Source organism: Melospiza melodia, chromosome 9, assembly GCF_035770615.1.
Source record: "Melospiza melodia melodia isolate bMelMel2 chromosome 9, bMelMel2.pri, whole genome shotgun sequence".
Taxonomy (NCBI): domain Eukaryota; kingdom Metazoa; phylum Chordata; class Aves; order Passeriformes; family Passerellidae; genus Melospiza; species Melospiza melodia.
In genome coordinates, this window is record NC_086202.1 from 13083090 (window position 1) to 13094009 (window position 10920).

At 58.2% G+C, this 10920-nt stretch overlaps 1 protein-coding gene across 1 annotated transcript; it reads left to right on the forward strand.

Annotated features, from left to right (window-relative positions):
* Nucleotides 1–3191: 3191 nt before the first annotated feature.
* On the forward strand, nt 3192–9820 carry KAZALD1 (Kazal type serine peptidase inhibitor domain 1). Its single transcript, XM_063163332.1, has 5 exons — nt 3192–3258; nt 4758–5358; nt 6568–6728; nt 7719–7866; nt 8080–9820. The coding sequence occupies exons 2-5, from the start codon at nt 4857–4859 to the stop codon at nt 8163–8165; spliced, it is 897 nt and encodes a 298-aa protein (XP_063019402.1). The 5' UTR covers nt 3192–3258; nt 4758–4856; the 3' UTR covers nt 8166–9820.
* The last annotated feature ends 1100 nt before the right edge of the window (nt 9821–10920 follow it).

Below are 10920 nucleotides of genomic sequence, written 5' to 3' on the forward strand. Positions count from 1 at the left end.
TCAAAATTGGCACGGTCGTGCCAGTGCGGGGACATCCCGGGAATGCGGCCCCCGCCGTCTTTTCGGTTCCTGCCCACGGGTTATTGGACTTGCGCTGGGATGGGGCTGGTGGGAAAACCTCAGGATTCCTGCCGGGATGGAGCTGAGCCGCGGCTCGTGCCGGGGACCCCGGGCAGTCCGGACACCGGGGCGTCCCTCACCGTTCGGGACGCGCCTCGGGGCCGGGTGACCCTGCGCACAGCTGCAACCGCTTCCCCAAGAATTTGCTGACGGGCTGGTTCTTCGGAGGAATTTGGTCTGGAAAAGCCTGGAGAAACCTGAGCCTGGCTGCTTCCTAGAGCAGGTCCGGCCTGGCACGCAGGCGGGGTGACCTGCCTGTTCCCCTGCCTTGTCCCCACAGTGGAACCCTGGAATGTGGCTGGGCCCCTCGAGAACCACAGCCTTGGGCTGGCCAGAACCGGGCTGTTCCAGGCTGTCAGACAGCAGCAAGCAGAGAGTGTATTTGATGAGAAACGAGAGAGATTTGGTTTACTACTAGAAGGAGACCCCCATGGCCCAGGCAGTGTGCTGGCAGCATTGTCCCAGGATCTCTGGTGACATGTGCTTCTGCTGTGACATAACCCACATTCCCAGCCCCGCCAGCCCAGCCCCAGTGCTGCTCGCCAGCCCTGCCTGACGTGACCTACGTTGAGTCACTTGGCCTGGGGCTTTTTTTTTCCAGAGTGGATTCTTCTCTTGGCTTTGTCTGCCATAAACCCCAGATTGCTGTGGGGTGTCTGGGGGATCAGCCCAAAGCTGCAGGGGGGTCAGTGGGGCCAGGAGCAGTGGGGTACCCCTGACTGGATGAGATATGTTTCATTCTGATGGCAGAGCTCTGGAGGGATGACAAGGATGGGGGCCTGCCAGGAGCACCCATGGACTCCTGGCTTCTATGGGACCATCACAACATGAGGAAACAGTGATGGGGAGCAGCCCACCAGGAAGGGAGGAGGAGACTTCGGTGCTTTAGGCTCAGCTTTCAAAGCCCAGTTCCAGGAGCTTCACTGGGCTCATGAAAAGTGAGGAGATAACCAGCCAGCACTGGTAGGGAGCCAGGAATGCAATTTACCCAAGTGCCAGGCCATGCAGGGCTGCGATCACCCTTTTCCCCACAAAGCTGTCAAGCAACCTAAGCCACAAACCCCATGTGCAGCCATGGCTGTGTTGATTGACTTCAGGTGTGATTGAGCAGAAGTCCTTGTTAAGCACAGGTTAGATCTTCCACCTCTCATTCATAGCTGCTACTGTCTATTAACACATTCAATAGTCTCATTAAGCGGGAGGTTTAATTAACTGCCACGTTTGAGCTCCATCTTGTTGAGCTGAGCTAAGCTGCCCTTGACTTTCTGAGGCTGGGTTGTATTCCTCCACAACCGGAGCTGCTCCTGCTCAGACCTGTGTTTGGATTTCCCCTTTGGCCACGGGTTCTCCCCAGTTAGTGGCTGATGCTGCCGTGATGCTCAGGTGAATTCAGCCACCCAGAGGCCATGATAATCCCATGGAGATAAGTCACACCAAGTGTTTGGGCCATGGCACATGAGAGGAGGAACCACATGTGGGAAAGGACAGCAGCAATGGGGCCTGTTCCCCCTTGCCAAAGGAAAGACACAGAAATAACCCAAAACATTGATGGACTGTTTTCAGCAGTGCCTGGGATTTAAGTGCTGGCTCTGTTTCTGTGCTGGCCAAGGAGCTTTGAGAGCAGGAGATGGCATACAGGGCCAGGCTTGCTTCACTGCCTTGCCCCCTGTGTGGATCAGGGACAAGTGAGGGTGTGCAGGAATGCCTGAACATGCAGGCAGTCCTTCATCCCAAAGCAGAGAGGGTGGTGTGGCAGGGATAGCCCAGGAGGCTCAGCACTACAGTCTGTCTCCCCTCTGCTCAGGCTCTGACCCAGCATGTAGGAAAACCTCAGCCCTTCCTGACTTTTTCCCTGCTCCCAAAACAGCTGCAGCCCCAGCTGCTCAGCAATTCATGGATGCTGGACCTGAAAACTTGTGGCATGTGGGGACTGAACTCAATAGGTTGGACAAGGGGAGCCAGGGGAGGAGGCAGCCCTGAGCCAAGGGGCTGGGGGCCACAGAGGGGGAGTGGGACGTGAGGCTGAAGGCAGAGCTGGCAGGAAACCCCACTCTGCAGCAGGGGGCTGGGGAGGGGAGCTTGGCCAGCAGAGGCAGATTTAAGGGGGCTGAAGTTTGCTGCATTTTCCGTTCGTTAGACATGGCTGGACTCACAATGTCACCGAGCAAAAACCTGGAACCCAGAACAAATTAGCAGGAGGGTGTTGGAAAGCAAAAGCAGATTTTTGCAGCATGGTGAAGGAAACCAGATCCTTAGAGGGGTCCTGCTTTGCTTGAGCTTCATGGGGGAACTAAATCCCACAAATTCCTTGCCTGGAGAGGAGCGGGCTGTGTGACCCCTCCCAGCATGGCATCCAGAGCAAGATGCAAAGGCACTGTGTATGTTTGTGCTGCAAAGGCAGGCTGGCTCCCCCACTCCTCAGTGCCAATTCCAGAGGGAAACTGAGGCAGAGAGCAGCGAGGCAGCTTGCTGGGAAGGTGTGGTTCCCCAGCCCTGGGCACATAGGTTTTGCACTGCTGTAGCAGGGAGCAGCCCCACCATTGCTCCCAATGGCTCCACTCCAGCCAAGGGGGCACCGTGGTTCACATCCCAATGCCCCCTTCACACTCGGCTCCTGGTGTGAGGCGAGTGCAGACATTCCCAGGAGTTATCCCCCCATTTGCTTACAGCAGCTGCTCAACTTTTCAGTCTGTATTTCCTCACCAAATTACAGCCTAAGAGATGCTTCTGGCCGCTTCCTTAGCCATGCCCTCCTCTCCCATTCACTTGTCCCCACGGACTGCTGCCAAGTTGGACTGCAAAGGAGGGGACCCCAGTCCCTTCCTGCCCCACTCCGGGGCGGAGCATCAGCCCAGGTGCCGCACACCACGGGGTGATTCCAGCGGGGAGGTGCCGGTGCCGGGGAGCGGAGCGGCAGATTCCCGGGGCCAGGCTGGGTGCGTGGCGGGCCCGCGGCAGGGAAGGGGTGCCAGGCAGCCAGCCCGTGTCCCGGTCCAGGGCCGGGCCGCCGGAGAGGGGCGGGGGGATTCACGTTTCGCTGACATCACGGCGGTGCAGGAGCGGCCGGGGGCCAGCAGCCCCGGGGGCCGGCAGCCCCGCAGCCACGGCCGCCGCGCACCCCCGGCACCGGCGCCTCCGGTAAGTGGCGGCTGACGGCGGGGGGCTCCGGGGGGACCCCAAGGGACGTCGTGCCCTTTCCCAGCGCTCTTCCAGCACCCCCAGCGCCTGCACCCCAGGCTTGCGGAGCCAGAGACCAACTTTGCAGTTCCCCCGTACCCTTTCTCCGGCCCCCCACATCCATCGGGGCATGGAGCCCTACTCCGTACGGACTGCGGTGGGGTGAGCGGCGGGAGGGCTCCGGCACTGGGACCCTCTGCCCCTTTCCACCCCTGGGGCGCCTGCTGGTCTCTGGTAAAGGGGTCAAATCTTCACGGTTTTTTATCCGGGGGATGCAAATGTGTAACCCAATATCCGGGCCATCCCCACCCCATCTCTGGGCTGTGTTAGCCCCGAGAGTGGCCGTGTAACTGGGGGGCTGCAGCTTGCCCTTCGCTGCTGTTCCCAGCGGGAGGGGAGGGGACAGCCTGTCTGTCTCCCCAGGTCCCTGCCCCAGCCCCGCTTGCTCATGCCGAGTCGCTCCGGGGCGGAGGACCACAATTTCACCCATCTCAGGGAAGGCAGCCAGGGTGTAACAGGGGCAGGGAGGGATGTTGGCAAAGGGATTTGGTTCACTGTCACCCTCTCTGGGGACAGGCTCTGAGATGCCACGTTTTCCCCCCCAGGGAGAGATGGGAAGCCCGGAGTAGATCAGCTTCTTCCTCCCCTGAGTATGTAATGCAGGCTCGGGGTTTGAGGGCAGGGTCCCTGCCGTGCTGGTACACACTGACCACACTGGGTCTGCTGTCAGCCCAGTGGTTGCTCACCTGTGCACTGAGCTCCTCCATGCTCAGCTTCAGTTGCCTGTGTGGTAACTGAGGGGTCACAAAACCTTCTGGGCAGTGGACATTTTTTCCACTGCTCAAATAGGTGGTGCCTAAAAAGAGGGGTTACAGCAGAGGGAGAGAAGTAGAACAAAAGCCAGGCATGAGTGGGAGCATCCTCCTGGCTTGGCTGCCCCCAGCACAGAAAGAGCACCTTGTCTGCAGGATCAGCCACTCCATTGTGCTCGTATGGATGGTGAGGGAGGAAAAAACTGTTCGTGACTCTTGCAAAGCAGTGGGGAAAGGAAAAGGGCTTGAGAGCAACTTTCTGACAGGAGACCAGGAGCAGCATATGAAGGAGCTGAACCACAATGTTGTAGAACAGCCTGTCCAGTGCCCTGCCACCCTGTGGCTTCCCAGGCTATGCTGGGGTCAGAGGAGGCTGGACTTTGTGTGCTGGGCTGCCAAGGGATCAAGATGAAACCTCCTGGGCTGGGGTCATCAGCACTATCTCTCCAGAAGATGCTCAGTGTCATGGCAGGAGCTGGCTGGGGAGCTGCAGGGTGCACAGGCCGTGACTGCAGGGCTGGGGGTGAGAGGGGCTGGGACCAACCCTGCCCTGCACATCATGCAGTGCTGCTGCTCAGAGCAAGCCAGCCAGGAGGCAGAGTGGGAGACACTTCCTGCACCAGTAACACACTTTCTCCCTCTTCACAGGCCAGGATGGCTCCTCAGATCTAGACAGGGAGACCAGAGCAGTGCCAGAAATCCCCATCCAAGTGACAGTGGGGCTGGGATAGAGGAGCTGCCGTGAGGATGTCCGAAGCCAAGCCCCTCAGCATCTCTTGCTTCGTGCTCTCCTTGCTCTCCCTGCCCTGGGCTTTGCTCCAGCTGGGCCAGGCTTTTCCCAGCACCTCTGACTACCTGCAGCGGGGCTGGCAGCGGCTGCTGGAGGAAGGGGAGGGCTGCGCCGAGTGCCAGCCAGAGGAGTGCCCGACGCCGCGCGGGTGCCTGGCGGGCACGGTGCGGGACGCCTGCGACTGCTGCTGGGAATGTGCCAACCTGGAGGGACAGATCTGTGACCTGGACAACACCAACCACTTCTACGGCAAGTGTGGGGAGCACCTGGAGTGCCGGCTGGATGCTGGGGACCTGCGGCACGGGGAGGTGCCCGAGCCCCAGTGCGCCTGCCTGTCCCACCTGGCCCTCTGCGGCTCTGACGGCAAAACCTACGCCCAGATCTGCCGGTTCCTGGAGGCTGCCCGTGCCCACCCCGATGCCAACCTCACCGTGGCCCATGAAGGTCCCTGCGAGTCAGGTAGTGGCCCTGGAGCTGTGGGAAGAGCCAAGCAAGGGGGTCTGGCTTAACTGTTTCACCTGGCAGCAAAACCAGGGACAGGACTGCGCTGGGGGCTGCTCCCTGCAGTGCCAGGTTCCCACCAGTGCCCCCATCCTGCTGCTCTGGGGGAGCCCCTTGCAGATCCAGTGCTTGGAGAAATCTGGGAGCAGCTTTGCCAAGAGGGAGTGGAGTTTATGGAAGCAACAAATCCTGCTGGAGCAGAGGGGGAAGTTCCAGGGAATTGTTAGCGAATTCTTGGCGGCAGGGCTGGGTCCACACTGGCCTGTTGCTCCCGAGAAATGTGCCTGCCTCCTGCAAATAGAAACCAGGGTTGGTTTGGCTTGGCTGTGTGATTTCCACCTCCCAGTCAAAACTCAGGAGGGGGTTGAGAGGGGACATTCTAGCAGGAAGGCCATGCCCCATCCTGCCCAGCCCAGCACAGGTCACCCAGTGATGTCACTGCAGCCTGAGGGGTGCCAAGGCTGACCTTATCTTCTGTAGATCATCATCTATTTTCCCAGGTATATTTGGAGGTGGAAACCTTCCCTTGAGCTCTGGCTCATGCTATGGGCCAGGTCATGGAGCAGTGTGTGAGCAGGACAATCCTCACTCTGTCCCTCTGGGGAAGGGATGTGGAACATGGAGCTGTTGGCTCCATCCAGGACATGGGGACCTGCTGCCTCCCTTCATTGCTGGCACCAGCCCTGTGTCAGAGCAGAGGCCTCACTTGGCTGGAAGCTCAACTACCTCATCCATACTCACCAGCTCAGGCTGGATGAGCACCCCTTGGCCTTTCCCCCACAGGAGAGCGTGCTCCAATGGCTCAGGAGAGCTTTGTTTGTAACATTGCTGTCATTGCAATGTTACAGAACTCATTGCAACTCTTCCTGCTGCGTGTGTTGCTTGAGCACCACTGCACAGGCAGGAAAACTGAGGCCAGCAGGGATGGCAACCCTCCATGGACTGGGGGGCTCGGGGAGGGAGCTCCCAGTCCCAGCTGTGAGGAGGGACCATGTCCTTGGGAAATGTGGGGGTCTGCCATGGGAGGGAGAGGAGACAGACATGGGAAGGGTCCCAGGATCTCTGTGTGAACCAAAGGCTCCAGAGAGCAGCTCAAGAGAGTCTGTGGGACATGCCAAGGCTGGGACCTCTTCTGAGCCCACCCTCCTCTCCTCTCCCCCCTCCCAGAGCCTCAGATCACCTCTCCTCCCTATGACACATGGAACATCACCGGGCAGGATGTCATCTTTGGCTGCGAGGTCTTCGCCTACCCCATGGCATCCATTGAGTGGAGGAAGGATGGAACGGAGATGCTGCTGCCTGGAGATGACCCCCACATCTCTGTCCAGGTGAGGGGTGTGCCCAGGGCATTGAAGACAACCCCAGAGTGATCCAGTGCTTCTCAGAGCTCATGGACAACCAGACCTGAGAGTGGCCATACTCTGGGAATGGCCAAGTCTGGCTGTCTGGGGATGGGAAGGGGTCACTGGAGGCTCAGTAACACGAGGACTGACTGAGCCAGGGCTGGTGTTTCAGTGGTAGGAGCCATCAGCATAGCTCTCTCCTGTGATTTCCTCTAGTAATTTTTGAACTTATTCATAGAGTCCTGCAGCAGGGAGTTTGCCACTTGCCTGCCTTTAGTTTGTTGTGTGTGCTTCACTTGCAGTCTTGCTGGCAGGGCTGGAAAGAGAGAGGCAAAGAGAAAAGAGGACTTCCCTAGTGCCTTACAGCCTGGGTTGTCCTCTGGTCCTACCAGCACACTCAGGCAGTTCCTGCCCTTTTTTCCCATCAGCAGGGTTTCTCTCCAGAGCTGGCAGGCCCAGGGGGCAGCATCCTGCCTGTGGCCAGCCCCAAATATAGCACCCAGCTGAGTGTACCTAGCTATTAGAGGGTGTGGGCAGAGCCAAAGGGGCCATGCACCTCAGCCAGGCACCAATGAGGAAGGAACTGTGGTGGGATGGACTGAGGGAGCCAGAGGAGCAGGTGGAACCTGCACCATGGCCCCCTTCCATCTTTCTGCCCTTCAAGCCTCCCCACAGCTTGTTGCAGGGTCTGGCTGAGGATCCTCACCCCAAGCAGGACTACCCTGCCTGGTTGGAGGAAGCTCTACTGTCCTCCACCCCTGGCCGCCAGACCGTAATAGCAGCTTGCAAACACAGCTGCAGTCCAGCTGGGTCAGGACAAGCTTATTTATTCCTGGGGATAAACAGAAAATAGCATGGCTGCTGCCGGAGCAATCCTGGGACCTCAGTGCCGGCGGGAAGGGGACCCGGGGCTCTGTGGCACAGACTCCCCCTTGCTCTGCCACCAGTGCTGACAGAAACCCTCCCTTCTCGCAGTTCAGAGGCGGCCCCCAGAAATACGAGGTGACGGGCTGGCTCCAGATCCAGGGCGTGCGGGTGACGGACGAGGGCACGTACCGCTGCTTCGCCAGGAACAGGCTCGGGGAGGTGGTGGCGCTGGCCAGCCTGACTGTCTTCACTCCGGGTGAGCAGCACGTCCTCGTCCCCCGATCTCCTGGGGGCGTGGGAAGGGCTGTCTGGGCACGGTGCACCCGTGTGGCAGGAGCTGCTGGAGCGTGGGGCTGTGCTGGGGGTGCCTCAGAGAGCTGCCTTGCATGGTTTGGCTTTGGTCCTGCTGGGGAAGGGGACAGGCACAGCAGGGTGGCAATGTCACACTGTCCCCATGCTGCCATTCCAGACCAACTCAACCTGACAGACTTCTCCCTGCTGAAGCCCCACACGACACCTGAGGACTACAGGGAGAGTGAGGAGGACTACTACTAGCCCAGGGATGGCATGTTCAGCTGCAGAGACCACCTTGCCCACAGCGACCCTTCCCTGGGCTTGGGGACATCTCTGGAGCAAACATCCTCCGGCCCAAAACTCCTTTTCTGAACAATCCTGGCACAACAGCCTGGTTTTTGGGGTGGGGGACAGGGTGACACGACCTTTTGGGGTGCTGGGGGGTGGGATACTGGCTGCTTGGCAAGGGCTGGGACCAGGGACACCTCAGGGTGGATTTGTCCTCTGGCACTGAGTGGAGACACAATGGCAGGTAGGACACTGTGGGGACAGCTGTGCTGTGTGTGATGAGGACTTGGTGCTGGAGATGGAGACAGCCTCCTCTGGGAGAGTGAGGCCAGGGCAGGAGCATTGTGTCCTGTGTGAATAATTTTTGGGGAAGCTGGAGCAGAGAGCTGGGACCTGACTGTGATAACCAGCATGTCACAGTCCCCTGCCCCCCTCCATCTGCTCTGTATCCCCCAAGCACAGAGACATCCCAGCTTCTCCCAGAACCTGAGGAACCTGCTGCCAAAACACCCTTCTCTTCTGTTTTGTTTTTAACCAGAAAAGTAGTGATTTGAGGAAACCAGGCACTTGTGGCTTTCAGAGCTGTCTTTTCTCCAGCTGAACCACCCTTGTGGTCAGAAACACTTTGGCCTTTTTTTGACTGACTTAATTTTTCCCTTCCATGCCTTTGACTGACCTCATGCTTTCCTTTGTCATTTCAGTTGATGTTATTTAAAATATACGTGTAGGTCAAAGCCAAGGCTGGCTGACTGTCTGCATCCACAAAGATGATTATGGGGGTGAGGAAGGGTGCAATGGATGCTGCCTTGTCCATTGTGGGGTGCTTGAGTTGAGGAGCCCTCCTGCACATCCCAGTGCTCACAGCTGGTCCTGCTGTGGGTCCTGCCCTTCCCACCCCACCTGGGGATGGGGGTGCCCAGCAGACAATCTCCTGTGCAGTGGTGATGCATCAGCTCCAACCACTGCACTCCCATGTGTTTGGATCCCATCCCACTGCTGCCCATTTTCATCTTGGGGTCCTGAGTTCTGTGACACTGGGGTCTCCACCCAGGTGACCACAGCTCTGTCAAGTGTGGAGCAGCTCTGTGACTAGTTGATGAAGTAAAGGGGTGCTCCAGTTTCTACTGGAAACATTATATTAAAAAAAAACCCAAAACACCTACCTCCCAGAGCTGGTGATTTGGAGCAAACTTTCATTTGGGGGCACAGGAAGGAAGCTCAGAACTGCACTGTGCTGCTCACTGCCCAGAGAGGGCTGTCAGGACCCTTCCTCTGAGCATTCTGGGGCTGAGCTCCATTCAAGGGGTGCTTTATCCCCCAAAGCAGCAGCATTTACAGGACTTCTGGTGCTCAAAAGCTCCATAAGGACCAAACCCCGCCCAGTTACTCAGTCCCAGCTCTGGGGAGGTGCAGATCTGCGGCAGAGAGCCAGGCCCTGTGAGAGAGGAATTGGGAGACCCCGGGCAGGAGCAGGCAGGATGCAATAAGGATGGTGGCTCGGATCCCGTGCTACTCTCCTTCACATGTTTTTTCTTTTCTTTTCTTCCTTCTTCTCTTGAGAGCTGGCTCAGATGACACAATTACGGCACTGAAACCTGAACAAGCAAATAAAAGGGATTTGTCTGGAACTGGCAGCAGAGCAAAATTCCTGCAGACGGTGAGGCTGGGCCAGTTCTGGCCCCCTGCACCACAGCTTGACGGGGCACTGCTGCCCTGCCTGCTGGGGTGCCTACCCTTTCTGGCAGAAAACCCCTTCTCAGGCAGAGAAATGCAAAAGCCATTGATGCCTCAGCTTCTCCTTCCATCTAAGAGCACAACAGAATCCTCCTGAGCTGCTCAATCAGAGTTGGAGAGTGTTCAGGAGGGATCGGGGACAGAAGTGTGCCATTGGCTTTTATTTTGCTTTTTTTGGGTGTAAAACATTCTTTCAGAGAAGCTGGGCCTTTTTAATCCATCCTGATCCCCTTCCTGTTTTGCACACAAATGAGCTGGTGGAACTGGGCCACACTCAGGCTGAGGCTGCCACGGGGAAATCCGAGAGCCTCCTGGAGCCTGGGCAGTCAGGAGCTGCTTGCTGGGCTCCCTGCCGGTGCCCGGGGCTGGCCCCCAGCCAGGGCTGCCATGCCAACCCTCCTCAGGGCCAGGCCTGCCCTGCCTGTGCTGGCACACACCCAGGTCGTGCTGCTGTGGGTGCAGCTTTGGTCTGGCTGGAGAGAGTCGGATGTGTCACAGCTCCATCCCTGGCTCTCCGTGTGCTCTGCAGGACAATGCCCTGCCTGGGCATCTGCATTTGGGGCAGCCCTTGCCCCCCTCTGCCTCACACCCAGTGCCTTCACACCCTGTAGCGAGCTGGCAGGGAATGCTGGTGGCTCCTGCCTGGCAGGAAAAGCAGTGGGGATGTGGTGACCGAAAGAGGGGGAATTTGAGCAAAAGCTCTTGGCCAAAATTAACCAAACCAAGGGCTGTGGGTCCCAGACTCCTCAGATCCTGCTGTCTGACTGGCAGGATGGAGCTCAGCCAGTAGCTGAGCTCCACTCCAAGGTGAAGGGCAGCAAAGGGCTCCAGGGGCACAGAGAGGGCTGGTGTCTCCTCATCCCAGCTCCCAGCCTTGCCATTTCCAGTCACTTAAAAATTAAAGAAGACAATATTGCTGCACAGCTGGAATCGGTCACTGCCACAGAACTTAATTGAGGTTATTTGTTGGCTCTCACAACATTTGGTCACCTCT